At 41.9% G+C, this 24682-nt stretch overlaps 1 protein-coding gene across 11 annotated transcripts in view; it reads right to left on the bottom strand.

Moving 5' to 3' along the window:
- celf5a (cugbp, Elav-like family member 5a) overlaps positions 1-24682 on the bottom strand; it is a 227345-nt gene that overhangs the window by 37514 nt on the left and 165149 nt on the right. For 8 of the 11 annotated variants that reach the window (XM_049587977.1, XM_049587979.1, XM_049587982.1 and 5 more), the window contains exons 4-5: positions 11894-12022; positions 4883-4962 (exon numbers count right to left, since the gene is read on the bottom strand). In XM_049587977.1, the coding sequence (XP_049443934.1) occupies positions 4883-4962; positions 11894-12022 (209 nt within the window). The remainder of the gene's footprint in view (positions 1-4882; positions 4963-11893; positions 12023-24682) is intronic. The other 3 variants (XM_049587978.1, XM_049587984.1, XM_049587987.1) reach the window with 1 other exon arrangement.

Here is a 24682-nt window from a genome sequence, read left to right as displayed (position 1 = left end):
TATCTTTGGTCTGAACTGGGCTTAAGCCAACACGCAATCTTGTTTTTTGTGCCTAAACCTTCAAACACATTAACCACAGTGTTGTTTAAAAACAAAGAAACCTTAAGCAGGAACATATGCCACATAATAACCTACAAATGTAATGTATCCTTGGTTTGCAGAAACGTACATTTTTCCTGGCAATTGGGTTGATAACAAATTTCCCTCCGTCACATTCAGAATTATGAGTTATCCATTGTTCCCCCCCTGGGTGCTATAGTGATGCTCCATATACAGTTAAGAACTGCACTATATATCTTATAATTTATGCCCTTTGCACGATACCATTCCACGCTTATTGTACTGATAAGGCATTACCACCCACAGAATCATAAATACACATCCTCTTTGAGCTTGGCTAGTAAAATAATGGATGACTGTAATCTATTAGGTTATTAGAATGTAAATTGGCTGCGTAGAAATACTTGTGGGGGAGATGACAGATCTTAAACAATAAACATTAACTTAAAAATATAAAGGCAGAACGCTGTTTAATGAGTAGCAGCGCAAAGATCTATCATCCCTGTGAAACACTGACATTAAAACTCTGCATCTCATTGAATACACAATGAGATCATTACTGTTTTCTGACTTAAACCAGCATTTATATGCCGTAGTATCTGCTGCTTTTCTGTCTTTCCATCTTTCATTTTATCAATATTTGAGACAGTGATATATTGATCTGTGCATTAAAACAATGTGTCATGTTAAGTATTAAATCCTGGCACTTGCATGTGTGTATTCTCCGTCTGAAGTAATAGAGAAGATCACATTTGGATGCTTTTTCTTTTACTGTCTTTGCTCTTCACTCTCAGTCATTCAGCTCCCTCTTCTATGCAAACTTTACCTCATTTGCTTTCCTTTGTTCTGCTCTTATCCTTCCATCATCCTGCTCCAGTGTTTCTGTGTCAGGCCCTGTGTCAGCTGAAACCGCCTCAAACCCAGGCTGAGCTGACGCAGACGTGGAGTGAAGAAATCAGCATGGCTCTACGGATCTGACCCGCACCCCCCTTCGTCTCGGTGTAATTCTGTCCCGGGACTTACTTCCTACACGGCCCTGCTGAATCCCGGCAATTTGCTTTACAGCTCTAGCGTTTAAATGTTTAATTGAGCCACTCATATCCTGAACTGTGGCAGCGTTTGTGTGTGCGTGTGTGTGGAATCTGAACAAGGCTGAGGGACAGTGCTGGTGTGTATGAGAAGTGGAGGTATGCAGGTTTGAAATATGACGGGTTAGAGTGTGATGGAGATCCAGCCAAGGTCTTATATGTGACCTGCAGATGCACTTCTATAATTCACACACTTACACTATCTTGCTATCATCCGTCATAGAGTGACACTAAGTTGTAGTTAGATATTGACAGATAATTTTTCATTTGGAAGAGTACACGGAAGTATATGTGCTCCCACAAATGTGTGCATACGTAAAGTATATTTTTGCATTCACTGACCGTCATTTATTTATACACATAATACTCTCCACATATGTGCACACACTTGGATGTGGATTTTCTCTTTCCATCCCGACTCACACATACAATACATACAAAATGCCCACTCCCCCTCTACATGAATAACACAAATGTATTCAGCTCAAGTCCTCCGAGCTGGAAAATAAGATCAGTCAGGGAGCCTTTGACCCTAGCCTGTGGCTGTACGAGCATGTGACAGTGAAACAGAGAGAGGAGCAATATAGAAAGAGTGTGTGAGTGTGTGTGTATGTGTGTGTGTGTGTGCGTGTGTGCGTGCTCATGCAAATGTGCTCGCCACAAAGTGCTTCTGTTTGTACATGTTTATGTATGCACACACATGCACGTGAGTGTGTGTGCGCACTCATAAACTCTAAGAAGCCAGTGTTCGTGCTTTGGGGGATTGGCAGTAGATCTGTCAAACTGCCGTACTTAGTCGTAGCGTTAATATTCAGTGCACTTCAACACCTCTACTAGCGAAGCGATGCTATTGGCTGGGCTTTATTCATGGTCATCTCTCTGAGTCTGCTCCACAGCCACAGCCTTGGTGTGGCAGTAAATACACACATACTCACAGAGATCAGAATGATATGCCTCCGAGCTTATCAGTTCCTTTTATTGATGGCGGCATGTTTTTGTGACAGTTGCGCATTGCAAAACAATAACATCAAACTGGCGTCTGTGCTGCAGGAAACTTGGCAACAAGAGGGAGACATGGCAGAGAGGAAGAAATGGTCCAAATGTGGCTTCATTTCATGAGGGAATATGAGAACAGTGGTGCTTGTAATGTCAGTAAAATGATCATTTCAAGTCAGGGTGGAAACACCAGCAGTATACTGAAATATCTCTCTATGCAACATAGGCTTAAATTCTAGGAATGCCATGTATTTGACACTCTATACACGAGTGCGACTGCTTCCCAAACGAGCAGCACGTCTGTTACTGAGGGTAAATATCCTATGTTATAATGACATGAGCACCATGCTGTGTCACATGCATGCCTGTTTTCTACTCTGTCTCACACTGTGTTCAGACTCACAGATAATAAAACAGCTGCACTGATGCTGAACCTGTGTCGGCCTACTTTTTCCCACACAGAAAATTTATCACAAACCAATAGGGCAGTGGTTCCCAACTGGTGGGTCGTGGTCCAAAAGTGGGTTGTGGGTCCATTCTGAATGGACCACAAGTAACTTGCAAACATGTCAAGTTTGTAAAGAACACATTTTATTTTTACGGACAGTGAAGAGTCTCTCAATAAAAAAAAACGTCACATTTAAGGATCTGAGGGGTGATCGGGTGAACGTGTTCTGGGCTAACAATAAACCAATGTTCAGTGCGCTTTATCTCTTTGGATTTGACAATCCATTTATTCTCAATACAATATGTACATGCTCACCATAACACAGAAGGGCGACAGCATTGTCCATACGTAATACTTCATGCTTTTCATCCTGCTTCCAGTTCACCCGCTCACCTCTCAGAGCCTTAAATGTAATGTTTTTTATTTAAAGACTCTACATTTAAGTCAAAAAACTGTTTGCTTACTCCTTTACTGCTCATCACCTGCCCCTAGACTCTAGTGCGCTGCCCCATGTACACACAACAAAACTGCATTTACATCTAGTTACTGTTAATTAAACATAAATCAAAACACATACATCTAATGTTACTGTGGCTCCAACATACAGCAAATTTCTGGCAAAGAGCTTTTATTTTGAAGTGCCCTGTCTTGCTGTAGACTGAGTGACTAACGGACGGCTACTTGACAGAGACGGCAAACTAGCTCGACGACATGGCCAAACTCAAGTATGACGCCAAATGTATTAAACTGTGTGGACCTTGAACTAATGACTAAGAAGAACTCTGGACCCTGTCTTTTTATGTGTTGTTTTATTCATGTATCCATTTTTAATGTATCCAGAGGTGTAAATGAAATGATCATTTATTTATTCATTCCTTCAATTCACTTGTATGTGACTTCTTTCTGCAATTGTGTCGCAATCAACATGGACCCAAATGGATACAGGATGTATGGTCAGAGGTTTTTCCAGGATCTTTGCTACATTGATGGACACTTTGCTCTGAAGCAACGTCCTACTGAGGCGTAATGGCCCACCGGTGGTCCGCTAATCTCAGCGAGGCAGGCACACTGTGCCCTCTCCTCCAGCAGCCACAGGATATGAGATGCTGATCAGATTTCTATAATCAATTTACCAGAGCAGGAGGTATAAATCCTGTCCATTCACTCATTCTCCCTCTGCCCCTCTCTCCGTCTCTCACTCTCCCTCTAACTCTTCCTCCCTCCCTTCTGCCCCCTGCTTATAGTTAGATGAATAATTCAGCAGCCAATGTGGTGAAAGGTGGAGTAAACAAGTCTATTGCCTAATATCCCGAGAGGCTGCCAAAGAGAGACGAGTGAGGGCAGAGAGCTAGTGGAGATAGGGAGATGGAGCAACAGAGAAGGAGGGTATCTATGGAGAATGGACATCCAGAGTCTTTCCTCATGACCTGCAGTCATTTGCACTTAGATTGACTCAGAGGTTGCGCCAAAATGGCACAGCTGGCTTCTGGTCCTTCTCTCTGCTTTCCTCTCTTGAGCCACACATTGGCAACCATTAATAATGAAATCATACAGTGAAACACAACATCTGTGAGATAGGGTGGGAGAGAGTTCAGGGTCCCCGCTTCTCTGAGGCGAGAGTTCCCGAAACAAAAATGAGGATAAAAGCAGAGTATACTTCAAGCCAGTGTATAATATGGGACGTGACTCTCTGTCCGCTTGCCGGATGTCACGGAGAATAACTCTATTCAGGTTTGGAGTGCAGAGTAAGTAGCTTTTATTTTGACACCATCAGGTATACAGGGACCATGCCTAAACATGAGACACATACAAATGAGCAGTACAGCTTCTGCGCTCATAGTAAATCCAATACAGAGAGGACATGGTGTGCTTACATAACGAGCAAATGTAATCTCACACTGGAGTTATATTCACTGATTATGCGAGCAGAACTACTGATTGATGACTCACCCGAAATTCAATTATCATTCTAAACAGTTTTATCTGGAAATTAGATTTGGATTTTTTTTTAAAAGTACCATGTTAATTAAAGAGACAGAAGGCTATTTCTGGCTGTATCTGTTTTTAAAGATGGGGTATTTATGAGGATGGTTGCACTTTCTATAAATTGATTAAAACTTTAGAGTTGGGGGTGAGTTCAAAACTGAGGGTTTACAGCTCTTAATGAAGAGAGGTGGACTGCACATTGCTATTGTGATTGGTGGTCTGTGTGTACGTGTTGTGTATGTGATGGATGTTGCGTGATGGTGTGTGTATGTTTCTCATGTGTGAGGGAGAGAGCTGTACTCACTGGCATGGTCTGGCTACCGTGGAGGGCACTGATTGCAGACTGAGCCTCAGTGTGTGTAGAGAACTTGACAAAGGCGCAACCTGGAAGAGAGAACAGATGCACACCACACACATGCAGGTACACACACAGACACACAGACACACACACACAGAGTATATATACGGTAAATGTATTCAATCGAGTGAGTTTAAAAGCCTACGGTATATTAATAAAGGATGTTGAATTGTATTTGACACCACAGAAATCACTGTGCAGCGAGAGGCTCTCATTGCACAGCAGGCTGTCCCACTCTGGGCATTAGGCAGGCAGACAAGCAGGCAGAAGCTGCAGGCTAAAGATTGCACTGATGAAGCAGAAAAGCATGCTATTTAGCACCACATGCCTGTCTGTGCATATTAAATATGAGCTAAACCGGCTAAACTCATAATGTTTTTTAAATAGAAAACCGCTCCATCTGAGAACTCAGCACAGTTTTTTGTTCCCACAACAGGATGTTCTGATCAATATTTGTGAATATGACGATGTCTGTCCAGGAACCACAGGACCAACACTCGCTCTAATGTCCTTGAGGAATGTTGTGAGGAGTAGATAAAGTGAAAACAAGTTGAAGATAGCTTTTGTGGGTTTGTAATGTGATCTGTTGTACATTAATTATTCAACTTTTAAACTGGAGTATGGCCTGATTTTTGGAACTGGATAACTTGACTCAAAGCCATCCACTTTGTAGGGATGGGTATCAAGAACCAGTACTAAATTGGTACCACTTCCTGACTGGTCAGTACTGAAGTACTGATAAGCTCTTGGACAAACTGCGCTCCTATTGGTATTCATGTATCATTAGTGAATTTTAATAAAGCTGGCATTTCCAAATTGCTAACTGTCCTAATGATAATGAAGCTGCTAGCGCCAGGCGATTACGTTTGACGTTGTGTAGATGCATGTTTACATTCTGTGCCGTACAGTCACGGCTGACCAGGCAAAACGTTCAAAAGCATGAGCTCACTTAACTCAACTGCAAATTGCATGTTAAGGGGGCAACACCAGCAACCTCATGAAACACCTATTAATGCTGATGGGATTTGTCAAACTAAAAATGTGACTGTCTCCACCTCTTTGAGTCAAGGTGACTCCCTTATCGTTGTAAAAACGATGTGTTATACTGATAGATATTGCGATTGTGATATCAGTCAGTAGTTTAATGGGAATGGTAATTATTGCATCTTTTTAACTGAAAACAATATAAATATGATGACAATGATGATGATGAAATGTTTGCTGGCGAGCATGTTCCCTTTTGGCTGGAATATGATTTGCAGGATGGCGCATCTCTTCAGCACCACAATGCTTCATTTATAATATTATATTATGACACATTTTACCTTCATCATAAAAAATAGCAGCTCCTGCGACTTGGATATTCCACTTGACCATATTGTGATTTTGATAATATTGATAATAGCATCAGTTTTAGGCACTTCTATTTTAAAGGTCCAGTGTGTAAGTTTTAGGGGGATTTAATGGAATCTAACAGTGAAGATCACAGATTGCCACCAGCTGAAACTTCTCCAGGTCAGATTTTCCTTAGTGTTCATTGTTCAGGAGGTTTTTATCAGGAGCCAAATTATCCGCAAAGATCTCTTCTTCTCCAAAACAAACGGACCAGGTGATTAAAACCAATAAAAACACAGACTAAAGCAGTTTCACATATGGATGGCGCTCTGAGGCCCCGTCTCCTCAGACAGAGTGCCCAGAGTACGCTCTGCCACTCTAAATGTGAGGTGCTCTGAATAACTACACAGTATATACCAACAGTGCCCCAAATTTACAAATGGTAAATTCTAGAGTTCACTCTGGTGCTTGGAGTGGCTATTTACAAAGGTACCCAGTGTGAGCTGTCCTGACAACCAGGAATAACTAATTTTGTATTGCTTATTGCTGTTAATATTTTCAACAGTAGGGAAATGACACAGCACTTAACCCTGTTGTAATAACTCTGGAATATTTTCACAACTTTTCAAGTAATTTCTTCATTTTTTGCACCAAATTATTAAGAGAGGTAAAAGCAAGAGTCTCGATAACTATTGTACTGATTAGTAGTGTCTGTACTGATATTGGCATCAATAAAATACTAACGATACCCATCCCTAACACTTTGTATCCTTTAAAAAGACTCCAAACTCTTAGTACTTGAACAAATATTAATGCTACTTAAAACAAACTCACGAACATACTGCAATCAATTTTCAAAACTACTGCAGTACAGTGTCCATATGTACCCATGCCTAAGTAAACATGCTAAAATAGAGATCCACTTGCAAATCATAATTTTATTAACAACATAATAAGTAACGATAGTGATGCTTGTTGTGTTAAAATATGAATTATACTTAATGCATTTACTGTCTTTATCTATGTTTTCTTTTGGATGCAGAGGGTGGAAGGCAGAGACCAGTTGTGCACATGATCAGTCTATTACAAAGCTAACAAAAGAACACACGCTCTCAGTGATACATGTGCACAGATTATACAGTGTCCGGTCCACTGCTCTGGCATCTGCTGTTAAGGAAACCACAACACATTAACTTGTGAAACATGTGAACGCTGAACCAGGGTCTGTTGCAGTGAGGCAGCAGCACTAACTATTGAGCTGCCGTCCCCTCTTATAATTACACCGTATTTCACCTAATTTCATTTCATTTTAACTTTCCTTTCTATTCTTATTTAATCTTTCATACTTTATTCTTCTTATCATCTCTACTGCTTGACCCAGCCGCCCTGCCATTCTTCCCCTCTTAATGGGCTTACCCCTGTGGACACCAGCCAATCAAGATGCCCATTCAGCTGTCAAACCACTACCCCCTGTTGAGATATGGATAGAAAAGAGCTTGAGCTCGGCATGACCTGTACAAGGACTTTGCTACAGTAGTACAAACTATATGCCAATATAATTATGAATTTAACCCTTAACATACTGCGCATACTGCAGTATGCAGTGCTTCTGCTCTTTTAGAATAAACCAAACAGGAGAGTGTAGCCGTAATATTTAAACTTATAGTAATCATATTGTTGCACATAATGGTGCACAAACAGGATGATGAGCAAAAACAGATTTGGGGTTTGGCATGTTTTATTTGTTTAGGCTTTCATCAGAAAATAATAAGCAAATATCACAAACTATTAGAGACATCCATCAGCAGACAAAGATGACTATGTTTGGAGTCTGACATTTTGAGTGTTTGAACACACAAAGATGACAAATATATTGTAGAGCCACATCCAAAGGTGGAAGTTTGAATAAAAGCACCACAGCTTAGAAATACTCTGTTATATAAATAAAAAATAAAAATCTGAAATTCAAAACCTGAATTCAAAATATTACTTGAGTAAAAGTACGCAAGTATCAGCATCAAAATAAACTTTAAGTACAAAAAAAGTACTTATAATGCAGAATGCATCACTTTAATGTGATTTTAACTACTAAATATAGGGATGCACTGATTTGACTTTTTTAGTCCTGATACCAATACCTGGGTTTTGGGTATTGGTTGATACCGACTACCAATCTGATACCAGTGTTAATAATCTGTATGCCTCACTGTGTGGAAGTGACTGGATTCATTCTTCTATGTGCAACGAAATATCTGGCTTAACTTAAAACATCTTCCTAACTTAATAAGATGAAATGTAACAAAAACACACAATTTTACTGAGTTGTAATTATAAAAATAATGAGTTGGACCAGCGCCTTGGGTAAACATTTTTCAAAAGTAACAGGAATTGCAATTTGAGTGTAAACCCTTTAAATGCAGCAACAAATTGGTCAAAACATAAACAGGAATTAAAATTCCAGTATAAAACAATAAAACTGCATAAAATAAGAACATAATGCAGTCTACTGGCATTATAGTGACGCATGACATGGTACGCCAGGCATGACATTAAACTTTTTCTTTTCTCCTCGCCCTGTTTAATTTTTTTGGCTTGTTTGTCTTGGCACTTGACCAGTTTTGGTGGTTAAAGGAAAATTTTCAGCTGAAAACAAGACAGTGGCTTATTATTCTATTGTGCAGTGTGTTTGAGGTCAAAGTTGCCACACGGTCAGAAACATAGCTTCTGACAGACTCATAAAGGCATCATGGACGGCTAACAACTACTGTTTACAACACGGTAAAATGGATAAATAATCAAGATGACATTCAGTGTTGTATTTATCATTATGGATTTCAAAAATGTCTCCAAAAAGACACAGCAGTTCAAGTCTGGATTACAGATCTTCTGAAAGGAAAAGGATCACACAAGAGCCCTCATTAGGGCATTAGGGAAAAGAAAAGTCTTTGGCGTACAGAATTTCAGAGATATTAAACATTAGAAACATTATGTCTTGTACCACATTGTCAACCTTGCAATAAACTTTTAAAGTGTTGGTTTTTTGGCTGGACAGCAGAGACGAGGTCAGCCCTATAAATGCAAAAAAAAAGTCTTTCCATGAGCGAGTGAACATGTGATGAAGTTACACCATTGGTTGGAGTGACTCATGACGTTAGTGTGGGATGTTCCCCATTGGCTATTGTTATTTTGAAATAAATAGGCACTGACAGGCTGACAGAGCTGTGGATGCTAACAGTTCTGTTTTACTGTATTTCTCATTTTCTGTACTCAGTGTAGCATGACAGCATAGTGGATTTAGCAACGTATGCAACGACTTCATGCTTCATCCACACACTCTTGTTACAGCGTAGGAAAGCACGTTGCTATCACCTGATGAGCGACAACTTTTTTCGGCTCATTTTCTGTAACTACTGTAAAAGCACTGTGGAATCAATAAGTTAGCCAGCTAGCCACAGGTGAAACGGCAGTTTTGGACGGAAGAAAGAGAGGATCACCTCATCAGTTTGTTACAGGAAAAGCCATGTTTATATGACACAAATGTTGGAACAGGTGCTGCTGCAATCACAAAATTCTCCATAGTAATCTGCACTGATAGAGAATTTTACAAACTATTGTTATCGGTGAAACTTGACTCTGATATTGGCCAATAACTGCTCAGCTTCCACCAGTCTTACGAGGACGTACATCTACAATCGGAGCTGAAGATGGGAGAGGAGGATTGTGTTGAATGGAGCAAAAAGGAGCTGATCAGTGGCAACAGCTCCACAGAAAGAAGGTCTCTCCTGCTGTGTACTGAGATTAAAAGACCTCAGTGTACTGTTCTTTATTTTAACATGTATTGACATGTTGGCAGCAACAAAGCCGGCTCATGCCAGCTCTGTAAGCTACAATAAGGCAAAGTGAGGTCCTTGACTGGGTAACTGACAGCCACTTCCTGTTTCAAATTAAAAGTCCTCAATCCAAAATAAAGCTCTTTGGCATTACATTCATGGCTCATCCATGTACTAGGTTTTGACCTAGTCTTGTTAACTACTGGTCTTGTTTAACACTTGGTGGTGAGACAGACTAGCACATGAAGATCAGCTAGGAAAAGCTCTGCTTCAAGGATTCAGTACGCAGTTAATTTTCAGATAGCTTGCCGGATCGCACAACTGCAAGAGGTGTTACACTCTCCCAAAAACAGAGTTTACCTTCCCTGGACAAGTGTTAATGTTGAGCCCTGTAAAACCCACATGTAATTAGACATTAATATAGAATTGAATTTAATAGATCGGCTGCTGTCATAGATACCCAATCCAGCTATCTAAATCAGTACTGGGCTGATATCAGTCTCATATTGGTGCATCCCTACTTTAATTTCTGCTGGGTGGCTTATTCTACAATAAAGCATCATGATTTATTTGTTGATTTTATTTTGTATAAATAATGTAAATCTGCAAAGTAATTTAAGGTGTTATATTAATGTGGTGGAGTAAATACTATATTATTTGCCTCTCAACTATAGTGGAGTGGAAGTACAAAGCAGCATAAAATGGAAATACTTGAATAATGTATTCAAGTAAATGTATTTAGTAACTTCCCACCACTGGCGACTTCCCTCGGCTGCCTCCATCCTCACAGTGGGGTCACTTGAATCGTTTTGACATCCATCTTTCCCTTCTCCTGCAAACCACTGCAGAGTCAGAATGCTCTGGCTTCAAACCCCCTTAGATATAATTCCACAACAATTTCCATAAGCGCTGGCTGGGGAATAGGCTTTAGGGACATGAAAAACCACTAGTCCCTTTGCTCTTTGCTGCATGTCAGAGGGAATTGACGTCTCCAAAAGTTTTTGGCTGTCTTAAAAAAAGGCCTGCAAGATATCAACACTACAGTATTCGGGTTACAGTTACAAAAGGCTTCATACTAACACCGCAAAAAAAAGGGTGACAATAAAGAAATGATTGCTTTGTAAGGTAGAGGATCCTCTTTCAGAAACAAGATACATGCTGAGGAAGAGATTGTGATGGCAAAGTCAGCATTTTCAAATTACGAGCATTTTTTGAATCATTGCTGCATTTAATGGGATTACAATTACTCATAACATGGGGTGTCTTGTTTCGCTGGTGGCTATCATATAATGGGAGAGTCCTGGTCTTGTATCCGGCTGCTGGATTTTATCACAGATTATCCCTTTAGCTACCCAAAACTCCTGTTTTCAAACAAAGAAAAAATTATATTATCATTCCTTTTTTAAATATGACAATATTTTAAAATACTTAAATCTTTGAGGGTGTGCTGCTACAAAAAATGACAATAAATTCTCTACAAAGTGAACAAAAGGGGAGAATAAAACTAACAAATTATCCACTTAACTTTTCTCATAGCTCCTAATAATGGAAATCAGACATCAATCAAACAGTATTTGACTCACTGAGCTTAACTTTTTTGTCACTGCCTGCAGCCAAGTAGCACATCAAGCAGTGCGGCGTGAAAATGTTTGTAATTGTGTGCTATTTGACCCACATCTGGTGCGTATGTCACATATATTTTATATACCCCAGCTGACGTAGACACTCACACACACTGTCACATCTCTGTCTGTGACCTAAATAATGCTGACAACTATATCATGGCTCCTACCTTTGCTGTTTCCGTCAGGACCTCTTAAGACCGTGCACTCCTCAATGACTCCGTAGGGTTCGAAGAGGCGGTAAACATCCTCCTCCGTCTGTTGTTTGTTCAGCATCCCGACAAACAACTTCCTGTCTTCTGGAACAAACAACGAGACAAAGGGTTAAATTATAACTTTGACCTCAATTACTGAACCAATTTGAGAACGTACAGTAGTGAAACCTCATCATTGTTAGTAAAATCAGGGTTTAATTCAAGAAGAAGAAGAAGTCTCTTTTTCCGCAGAAGCAAACACAGATATACGTTCACACAGCCTTGGTTTGTTTAGCGCCAGTTGGGCCTGAGTCACACTGTATTATCTCCTTTCCAAGACTGATAATTTTAATCTCTTGTATAACTGGGTTTAGTCCCATATGGGCACATATACTGTAGCTGCTGGGGGTAAGTGAGTGGTCAGGGGCTGGGGGGAAGAGCAATGGGAAGACTAATGAAGAGGTTTCTCACACACACACACCACACATACACACACGGGCACGCACAAAGGCACAGAGACCCAAGACAATGAGAAAGTCTTTGGTCCTTTAAAAGCACCAGGGGCTCCAGGCAGCTCCAACCTCCTACACACCACACTGTACTGGCTGGAAACTCGCGCTCTCTCCCTCTTTTACCCACTTTCCGCCTTGGTCTCTTTCTCCCCTCTCTCTTTTCTGCTTTTTCTTTTTCTCTCGCTGATTCTACATTTTTCAACCTCATTCTTTTTCAACTGCCTCCCTCCCTCCCATCCTCTCTTTATCTCTCTCTTACTCTACTAATTGCTGCTGATCCAGTGTTTTTTGTGTAGCCAGAGAAATATTTCAGTATGCTCTTCAGTGAACAATGGCGTGTCTCTCCTGCGAGCAACGAAGGCTCTGAGACATGCCATGAATAACGCTGACTTTTCAATAGATAGCCTGTATGCTATTGAGTCCTGTTAAATGCTGTGGGATCTGATCTTTACCTTGACCTGACACACTGTGTTTACTGATGTACTCTGGCCTTGTATGATTAATGCTACAGTGCAGCGAGTCTCTGCTGGCAGCAGAGGCACTAAAACCTTCCCTTTATACAGATTGTTTCTCCAACTCTGACCCGCGAAGTCACAGTGGAGAGACTGAGTGAGAGACAGGACTAGCAGGCCGCTGCTGAGAAGAGGTTGAGAGCAGCATAAATCGCTGCCAGAGGTATTGCACAGTGTCAGGGTGACCTGTGACGACTACTGAGTGTGTCGTGTTGTTGTCATTCCCTGACCCAGACACAAGCCGATACCCACATTCCTGCAGCGGGCACGGCAGCGAGTGCATGTGGACACGGCGCCCAGCCAGGGTTTCAGCACTCGGCAGCACCAATGATGCACCTTTAAAATAATCACCCGTGTCAGAGCATTGTCTAGGGAGGGGCGTCCCTGGTGCTGGCTCCTTATTGCAAGTGGCAGGATCAGAGGCTATGTATCAAAACGGAAGTGATGCAATGTGACATCTGTCAGGGTGGATTGGAGAGCATTTATCTGCAAAAAAAAGGAAAGCCCTGAACTGGAAAATGAAAGGCCAAGATGGTCCTTCCTTTTGCTGGAGGGAGAATATAAATTCTGAGGTTGGATGGGGGAGATGAGTCGAGAAAGGGGGGAGGGGCTGGACTGCACAAATTTCCATGAATGCCGCCAGACCACATCTCATCTACGCTCCTGTATACGGCTGGAGAGCCACACACAGCACACAGAAGTGAACTGCAGCCACCCTCTGCGTTCCTCCTGGCCATTCTTTGGCTGCAACTCCCTTCTTCAAGTAGATGATGGGGATCTGACAAGTTTTGAATTAATGCATGACCCTATCAATTTCATATGAGCTGCACTACGACGATCATACTGTGAACAGCTCACATGTGGTATGTCTTAAAATATGACACCACATCCATCCTTCAGCTGAAAGACTGCTAACTGGCACGTCAACTCCAGTTGAAAGGAATAATATTTATAAGACTCCAAGTATAATGGGATTATTGGCTACTATATATCACATCCCTGTGTAATATTAGTTCACAGTGAGCTACACAAAAGCCTTACACACTGGAGTCATGTTCAGTCTGCCGGCTTTTCGCATCTGAAAGAGCACCTTACCTGAACATACATGCAGGAGTTGACTGTAAGAGAGATGTGACTTTATATGAATTTTGTATTTTCAACAGTAGCATTTAGTGGGAGTTCCTCATATGTGGCTGAGAGAGAGATGGAGTGTATGTTCCGCAGAGTGACTGTGCTTTGAAAACAAGCTAACAACACATGAAAACAGATCATCTAGAAGATCTGTTCCACCGTCTAGGATTCTGCTGTGGCTGCTCTGAACTAAAATGCTACCTTGGGAATTCAGGTGTTGTGTTCGTTGCCAACAGAAACATTATCTCATTTATCTACAACACTGCTGCACAGGCAGTGTGCAAACAGACACACAGAGAGTGCAAAACACCTACAGTCATTTACACATATCTGAAGGGGGAGGGGGAAAAGAAGCAAAGGAGAGGGGAGGAAAAATTACATGCACAAACGAGGATACCCTCTCACACCCTGACACTTAGGATTACAGATGACAGATCCCCTAACGTGGACACACACATAGTTTTCACATGCCACTGTTAACGATCACGTAACTACAATACATCAACTTTTCTTAAGGGCAGCTTTTCTTTAGAATAGTGCTGTCTGGTTTGTGTTTTTCAGAGTATAATGCATGCATACAAAACTATCAGCTAAGTGCAGTCGGCAGAGGAAAATGCTGGTAAAGTACACTTCTGCAAACCACAGATACGTTACATTTTCACATTTCATACCCATCACATCAAGTATATGAGATGACTTTGTCATTGGGAGGTGGAGGGGATGGTAGATGGCGTGTCACCGAGGCAAGACGCCTGCCAAGCTGCAGACCACTGTTCCACAGACACACAACAAAACCAGTTGTGATTTAGCAAGTCATTACTGCATCTCCGGCAGCTGTTTCGCCACTGAATGTGGGTGTTTTGTAGAAGCTGGTCGCTGTTTTTCCAGCGCGGATAGTGGAAAGTGGTTGTTTTATACTTGAGACATTGCTGCTTTTCCTGCCAGGATTGTGCCCCCAAATGGAGTATTTTAGGCCGGTTTTGTGCCGAAACCTAACCACATGTTAACCACATCTTTGTTTCAATGTATCCGCTACATAACAACCTGCTAAAGTAATGTATCCGTGGTTTGCAGAAATGTACAAAGCCAACATTTTTTTATGGCGATTAGGTTGAACTTTTGCAACTTTAACTAGTATTATTAAAGTTGACTGCTATTGTTGCTAACATCCATCCATTTGCCTGTGCCACACAAGCAACCTCTCACTACCCTTAGCTTTCAACACTTTATCTGATTTAGGTTATGCTGTTAATGGCAGCGCTTTCAATCGTCTGTCCGAGCAGTTACACTCCTATTTCAATCAATCCAGCTGTCTACACAGGCTGTGTGACACCTTGCTATGTAGGCTGTGTAGACACGGAGCTGCTGCTAGCTTGTGCTGTAGCTACTGCTATCGCTGGACTAGTGGCCACAGCTGCATTACAAGCCGCAACATGCCACCAATAATCCTGCTTCATCTGTTTGTTATTCTACTGAAACGCAAAGCTGGGTATATATGATATTTGTCTGTAAAGAAAAAAGACATTTGTTGTCTCTCGCTGTGGTTCCCTCATCAGCTAGCGTGTTTACACAGATTCTGAAATCCTGATCTTTATCCTAACTTATCTCTACTGGAGTTCTGGCCAATTTGTTCCAAGGACATCAACTTCAGCTAGTTTCTGCAGACACGTGGACTTCTCCAAGCTCTTTACAATCACTCAAGAGCATTCATCCTCAATCTGCAATTCAATCTCACCTCAGTATTTCTCTGTACACTCACGTCTATACCTCACTGATGCAGTACATTCACTTCATGCAGCATATTATCTCTCTGCCAAGTGGCATGTGCCATATGAAGGGGAACTGACCCACTAACAAAGATCTGCAGCTGCATGTGTAGTCCTTAATTATAGCTTAGTAATGTATATAATATATACATAATGTTAATAAAAGACGGATTAGTCATTTGACAAGGAAGCTACTTTGAACTGGAGCATTAAGCAAAAGTCAACTGTCATTAACATAATTAAAAGTAAGTCATGAAAAGAATGTTTCTGATTGAATCATGTTTTCAGCTCAGTGAATTGAACTGTCAGTCACACACAACCCTGAAGCACTCTGCAAAGCTGAGAGGTTAAAACATGATTAGCAGCAAATGCTGTTTTGGAAGGCTCCTTTCTCTTTCACAGCCTTCAAAAAATGGCTGAGTCATCTCTCTGCTCCCGTTACTCACCTGTGGTAAATGGTGTCTACTGTATAGATGAATACGGAATAAGACAAGAAATTATGAGTTGTTTTTTTCCCAGCTTACATCACAACACACGGAGCCTAGTGAGCATGAACAGCATCCTAAATTGGAGTGCTATAGTGTTAACAGGGAATTGCCATCACCTAAACAATTCAGGGCTCTAATAAACAGCAGCAACTTAACTGTGAAAACTGTGCAGCATGCTGGCATTAAGATGCATTTACAGCTCACTGTAGCAGAGTACTGTATGCAACTTCATTGTGACACACCACGGCTATCCTGAAATTCACCCCCCATCATGTTTAATTTACTCTGAGTTACTAAACAGATGCTTGTTTGGAATAAATGCATTGGAAATTAAACTCTGGAATAATGAAATGGCAGTGTGCTGCCTGGTTATACATACTGAGGATTACTGGGTCCATTTGGACCCTCTCTAATCAATATAAGCTTTTCAGTATGAGCACATTGGCCTCGTGTGAAGCCTTTGAGTCACTGCGCAAAAGCAACTTATATCAGTAATATTTCATATCTTAATTCCTCATGCTGTAGTCTGACCATTACAGCGTGCGCATGACAAACAATAGCACTGTAATTCCTTCCCTGTAAATGTGCCCCAAATCTCTGCACAATGCCTTCTTTTGTTACATAATGTTTATTTCCCCTAGAAGTTTGAGGGATCTCCTGTCCACACAGCATACTGCATACACTTTCTGCAGCACAGTCCAGAGACTTATTACTGTATGCTCCGTGATTACAATGCAGACTGCTGAGGATTGACAGTGAAATGAGACTTATTGAATAGCAATGGGGGCAGAGTAGTTTTTGGAGCAACAAGAGAGAGAGAGAGAAAAGGAGAGAGCTAGAGGAAGGATAGATGTAGGGAGAGCATAAGAGAGGAGGAGGACAGAGGGAGAGAGTGAGTGTGTAGGAGACTGAGAACTGTAAGTTGATGTGCATACAGTCCTGCAGTCCTTGATAAGCCAGGATGGATAAAAGAGGTGCACCATTGGAGTTGGTAAATCATTGTCAGGGGTGGGGAGGATGAGGCTAGGGAAGGGTGGGAGGAGACTGAGAGGGGGAGGGATGGGAATGGGGGGTGATACAGGGAAGGAGAGCATACCGACTGCCTTAGGTGCTCTCTGGTTTTCAAATTCCCCCTTCTCTGTCTGTCTCTTTCTCAATCGTTGCAACAGCAAGGGTGTGGGGATGGAAGGAAGGCGAGAGATATTGTGACAGAGGGAGAGGGTGTGTGATAGAGAAAAAGCACTTGTCAGAAGGATGGGGAGGTTGCTATGACAACTACTTATACAGCGGGCTGTCAGTCATGTTTCATTGGAGTTTGGAGAGGAGGAGAGGAATGAAGGGAGAGAGGAGTTAGGGAAGGAGGGGTTGGGGAAGGGTCATTTCTCCATCTGTCTGCCGAGCCGGAGTGTAAATTTGACTGTCAGGCTTGGAGATAAGGACAAATTATGAACAATATTAGCTGGCCGATAAAAGGGAACAATAATGAATGGATAAATATATTAAAACCAAATGAGATAGCATCCAGGCAGAAACAGGGGCCCTGAGAAGCCATCCAGGTTTTCTCATTTGGAGAGGAAGATAAGAGCTGGAGAGAGGCTGTGAGGAGGGGAAGGATCCACCGTATTAGAGCTAGCTACTGTAGCGTACTTCCTTGTCAAAAGAGAGAAAGAAAGAATCGAAATCACTTTGTAGCCGGAATACCAAACGTTGTGGCTTCCTCTCCCTCTCCTCACGAGCCTATTATACTTCTCCAATGAGCAGGATGCCACACAATAACAGTGTCAGCATGTGTTCAAGCATAAAAAACACAGACAGAATGGAATGAAATTAATTAACCCTAAGAGATCACAGTGCTTAGCCAGTGGAATTTAATCCAATTTATTACATATAGGGATCTAACTAGGGTTGTGTTTGCATTAATGAGATGGTGAGTATGAAAGTGTGTGTGCACATGTACAGTAGTGTGTGTGTGTGCCCTGTTGTGTATAGGTGTGTTGAGGGCACCCTTCCCATCCTGTGTACAGTAAGAGATCAGTGATAGAAGTGGGAGAGACCGACGAGGGAGGGAGTCTGAGGTTTGGCACAGCCTTAGGGTGAGAAAACGCTGCCAAATTAACTCCTGAATAATGAGCCTTTTATGTGCTGCGTTATCACTGGCGAGAGGACGGACATGTATTTTGTCATAACGCTGGAGCCACTTCAGACAGAACCCAGTTGGTAGGATTCACCAGCACACCTTCAACTTAAAAAGAAATGTGGGTTGATAGAATAGTTTGTTTACCAATTTCCAAAGTAAATTAGCACTCCTGTGTGTATGCGTTGTATTTGCAGCTGTCCTTTGAAGTTTGCATGCTAACCCACAGAGTTGACAGCACAAACTGTAAGGCCTACCATGCACCGGCCCTAATGAGGTAGCTTATTAGTGCTGTTTCCCTCACAACTTCGGAGATGTTGCTTGGAAACAACGTTGCAAAGAAAACAATACTGTAGTTCCCACCAAAAAGCCTTCAAACCCAGTGCTCCCTGTTGTGCAATTTCAACACCAAAGCAACACAGTATAGACTTCTATTAAAACATATAGGACTGGATAAAGAATGGAGAGAAAATTAGAGGGTGGACCCACATTTAAAGACTACATTTCACTGTGATGCTTATCAGGGTTGCCTGTAAAGTCCATGTTCTGCATATATTCAGTTAATATTTCAATGTAGACGCGTTCCCTTTCGCAGTAGCTACAGGGACCCGCTTCTTTTAGCTCCTACGGTGACACCAGCTTGATTTCATGTCATAGTTTCATCATTTTGGTGTCAAGGCTGCTCATTGGCAGCTCGGCTGCAACCCATAAAAGCCATCAGTAAAAATGCCATTGAACGCTGTGTAGAGGGCCTTGATAGCCATGCTGCAGAAACAGCGCATCCTTCACTAAGCACCCCTCTGGGATGGATTAGGCTTCACTGCTTTCACATACATGTAAGTACATATAAGCACGCTGACACAAGGTTGCTCATATATGCATAAACACTGTAAACAGGCGGCCAACACACAAAGTAACCATAAAATGATATTCATACACACGCACACACTAACACACATACAGACTGTCAGAGAAATAGAGCAGCTTGCAAATATGAGTAGCTTTACCACACATACGGAAACCTATACAATACATGTTGTGTTATATACATACAAATATACGGTATCAAGAGGCAAAGCACTTTCTACAAACAAACATCACTGCAGTGGGAGGTTGCGGTTGGTAACTGTTGCATCACAAGCCCTATAGCGTATTAGTCAAGCCAAAAGAGCTCGAGATCAAACTATAATGTGTTACCGCACAGCAGCCTCACGGGAAGATAGCTTCTGCATTCCAACCGTACACATTTCCTCCACGCACACCGACCGAGTCGATTCCATCTCAGAGGGGATTTGGAGACCAGTGATCATGAATTCTCTCTGTGCCGCTGGCAGAAAGGATGATGGATATTGTATATGACACCTAAAAGACTCACCCACACATCTGTACCCGCACGTCTGCGTGCACACACATGTTGGTAACGTACATATGAAAACACAAAATGGGCATACAGGACCTCGTGTGCATCACTCAATATTCTCCAAAGAGCTCCACATATTTTATGCATCAGTGCGATCTAATGGCTGCTCTGTTGTGTGCTGCGGGCCGAGGGATTTCAGCTGCATCTTGACCCCTGCTGTAAGCCTTAAACATACAATTACAGCCATCTGACTTCCCTAAATGCTCTATGTATAGCCTCTGAGGTGTGTAAGTTGAACTGTTGGCGTGCATGTCATGTGTGTTTAGTGTGCTCCTTTCTTTTCTCTCCCTGTCTGTACAGTCTTTTCAGCTCGTAGCCCTGTCGTCAGCCTCCACCCCGCCCCACACACACCTCAGAACAGAACAGCTGAAAGGAGAAGAATAGAAGGAGAAATTGCTTAAAATATTTTATCTCCGCCATATACGTCTCAGCAAATTTACACTCAATATGATAACAAATGTGAAATATTACTCACAGCCTTGTGTCGAATTCAGTGTATTACGGCTGCGGTCATAAATCCTGAAACTGCTGTGCAACGTGTATACGTAGCTACTGTATATAAACATTTACAATATGGCAGCGCTATTTATATTGTCTCCCTTCATAATGCCATCTGAAGGGCACTTTGGCATCCGTTATGATATGGATTTTCTTTCCCCCATTTTCCTCTATCCCATTTATTGCCATTCTTCTTTCCCGTCCAGATTGTGCTTCTATACAGTAGAATGGGCCTTTTACCTTTGGCAGTATTTAACACAGCGCTAGCCTGTTTCTTAATTATTTTCTCATCGCTCCACTGACACTGATTCATGAGGGTAATGTTGGACACACCCCCTCGGCCAGCCCCCTCAACCAACCCCCACCTCCCTTCTCCTTCGCGCACAGTTCCTCTCTTTCCTTCCTCTTCCTTACAGTAGAGTAAGTCTTGTATCATCTCTCGTACATATTTTTTCTCTCTTTGTCTGACTGCCCGTTTTTGTCCCTCTCCTTTTGCCTTACTATCTCCATCTCTCTTCTTTCTCTCATATTACCTTGTGATTATCTTGGATGGCTAATGAGTTACCTTCATGGTAACTCATTAGCCTTCATGGTTGCTCTCAAGTAATTACCTTTTTTTCTCATTTGAAAGGACAAAATTGACTACAGCAAGAGACAACAAACTTCATTATACACTGAGCTAAACTGAGCCCCAAGTGATATCCTGCTTCCCCATGATCTTATTGTGTTAAATATAGAGTACAATACCAATATCCTCTCACCTCCTCACCTCTGCACAACCGCAATATCAGAAAATAAAACCCATGCTGGAACAAAAACCACTATCTGAGGAAAGACAATGGAAAGGTTGACAGACCAAAAGTGTAAGATAATACCTAAAGGTTACAGTATTAATGCTCGAGAACAGCAAACAAAAGTAACAAAAGTAAAGAGAAATGCAGAAGAAAAAGATAATGAGAAAATGTGAAAAGGGCGGATGAGCACGAGAGAGGGAGAAATGAAAGGGAGGAGGCTTAGGAGATAGAGAGCGAGGGGCCATGCCCAACTCCAGCTCAAGAGAGAGTGAGGATGTACCAGAATATGGGCTATCTCTCTGAAGCTTTGTCTGCAAGAGCAACTGAGCTGGCAGATGACTTTGCTGCACATGGACAAAAGAGGCTTACAGGCCACCCTGCATGTCAGCTTTCCACGGCCAGAAGTGCGAGAGCTGCAGGGGAATATAGGGTGCGCTCCAGCACGCACCTGCCTAGACCTACAGAGACCTTGGTGAAAGTGGATTCAGATTTGCTCTATACATATGACATCAGCCAGCAGCTTCATTTTGCATTTACTCCAGTTCACTGCAGAGCATCTCTTTACACTGAAGAAAAAAAAACTGCAGTGTTAACAGTTATAAGATGGGGAAATGCTGTACGAGGTAAAGTTGCAAATACATAAATAAATACATAAGCCCTAAAGCATGTCGCTGGTGTACTCTTATATTTTACCATTTCCATATTATTAGTTTGAGCTGATTCTTAATAGCAGGCGAGACGCTAAACTTCGAGCTTTTCCACTCTCTGTGCTGTCGTGTGCTTTTTGTATGCATGGCCTCTGTAGTGCTGATGTGACTGCAGGGGGAGAGCCTAACCCTGTCAGTCACACTGACAGCCAAGCTGTCTTATCTGCTCTCTATTGGCGATGGTGCACTTTAATTAGGCTAGAAGGTCAATCAGCACTTTTTTAGAGGATGTGATTCTACTGAAAGCATTTCATAATCCAGGACAGCCGTAGTGTTTTAGGGGCCTCAGGCAAGCACGTGTATTCTCACTTTTTATCCTTTCTTGTCTCAGAGATCAGATCTACTTATATATTTTCACAGAGCCCTGCACTGCTGAACTAATGAACTGCTGCAAAGGTTTCCATGACATATCTTCTATATTACATCTGTGGGAAAAGAAATGGCATCATATACCGAGGGCGTCTTCCACTACTGTCACTGAATTAACAATACACTGCTCCAGGATCCTGACATATAAACCTGATTTGACCTCCTCACTGCTGAAAAAGAGTAGCATTTTTCAGAGCACTGCTTTTAATTATTAATGTGTGAAGAGAATGTAACAGGTTTGTCAGCATCACCATTATCACAAGGGGAGGAAGTGTTGCAATCATCATTAACTTTACTGGATGAAGCAACATCACATGTGCTAGCAGCACGCTGTTCTCTTGTGGCACTTTTGCAAGACTTATCCACTGTAGAGAAAAAAAAAATAAAAAGCTACCTTTGACAATTTAACAATTTACTTTTTGCTTTCCTCTTCCTGCTTTATTTTCTCTGCCCTGCTTGGATAAATGCATTTCAATTTTCTTCTGGAAACTGTTATGAAGCTTTACCATCAACAAGCAAATTGGCTTCCTTGAATCGTCCCTCGCAGGTGCATAGTCAGCCAGAATTGTACACTGATGTCTGAGCTGAACGGGTTCATTGGCTAAAATAAGCGCTCTGTGGCATATGTTGTGTATAACTTTTTCGGGGAGGAATAACTGAAAATGTCATTTTATATTGTATATCTAATTTATATTTTCACAGGACTCTTTGGGGCCCTTTTGCTCAGTGTCTGTGCTCATAATTATTTTAGAAAAAGGGTATCAAGCTAGACAGAAGTTTTAGATTCTGAGTAAATCAAACTACAGTTTCTGCTAAACCAACACCTTTGTGTATTGCATAGTGCGTTTTCTACGCTCTGCTAATGTCTCACTTCTTGTTTAAAAGAATCTTGCTGAGCTGAGGAGGAAATGTTTTTGCTCCTTTACAGGAACATCAACAATCCTTCCTTTACTCTCCACAGCAGCCTCCTCCCATGAAACAAACAGACAGACCAAATGTGGCACAAATTTATGAAGCTGCCATGTGCAAACCAGTCTCTATTCTTAACACTACAACTAACTTACCATGTTTATTGATACAAACATGATAACAAGAGTGTCACTCAGCTAATATCATCCATCTGCAGAGCCCGCAGAGATTATAAGAGAAGATAAAGACATATAAGAACAGATACAGAAGTGTGTGTGTGGCAAAAATGACCCCTGCATTGTTTTCTATCTCACACAAACACACACGCACACACACACACACACGCGCACACACACACACACACACACACACACACACACACACACACACACACACACACACTCACTCTTTGTCTCTCTCCTCCGCCCCCATCTTCTTGACAGCCCATTTGTTTTCATTTCCAAGATATTTTTGCTTGATATCTAATGAAATAAATATCTATATATTGAACAAATCATCAGGAGGGGCGGGCGGATTCCTTCGTCGGATGTCAGTTACATTTTCGCATTGCTGTTTTACTTCATGCATCAGATTTATTGGATTTGTTTATTGTCATTGCAAATCATCTAGTGTCCTGGCATGCATAGAAATGTACTGTAAAGCACACGCTGTCTGCTGATGAAACTCTTGAACCGTGAGGCTCCATTTTGCATGCAGAATGTATAAATGCAATCTATATCTTGGAATATGATAGATATGAGGGAATGGAGAAATTTGGACCTGTCAAGCCGATACCTAATAGCATTAGACCGCAAAAAGGCTGACTTATTTCTCTCACCAACTTAGACTAAACTATCAGGCAGATGGCCTTTTCCTCTGGCTTTCTATCTCTTCCTAGCTCACTCTCTCCCTCACTGACAAACCTTACAGTAAGCATTTTAATTCCCCCTGACCTTTACTGATCTCACCCAGGCAGTTTTGCCCGTTGCTTAGGGCCAAAACAAAATGAAATTTGAATTTCAGCTCAGAATAATTTAAGATGATCCTTTCTATGCAGGGAGTCTCAACTATTTTGTAGTTTGGGTGCTGCCAACTGACTAAATGGACTTTCCGTGAGAGCACTCTCTCTCTATTTCTCTCTTGCCTATGGGACTGTGGGATCACATACAGTGTGATGCGAGTGTGCGAGGAGGGGGAAGACAGGGGAGAATGAGCGAGCTCAACGTCCCCAATACTTACATGTATGCACACATGGTGCACACGCAAGCACTGGCACACAAACGGACATGCTCCAACTCTAAGACACAGAGCACCAGAGGGCTTTGTGTGCAAGGCTGAGAAATGCCATGTCAGCACGCACCACATGGAAGTTTAGAGGGGAGGGAAAAGCTAAATAGTGTAAAAAAGGGAGCGTGTGATGAAAAATGCATGCAGGGGAGAGGGGGACAGTGGCTCCCTGTACACAGTTGTCTACTAGGAAGCTCCCGTGGATCCTCTCCTCCTCTTTATCCTGTTGCCTCGACTG

This window comes from Epinephelus fuscoguttatus, linkage group LG10 (genome assembly GCF_011397635.1).
Source record: "Epinephelus fuscoguttatus linkage group LG10, E.fuscoguttatus.final_Chr_v1".
NCBI lineage: Eukaryota > Metazoa > Chordata > Actinopteri > Perciformes > Serranidae > Epinephelus > Epinephelus fuscoguttatus.
This window is presented reverse-complemented; position numbering and strand designations above follow the sequence as displayed.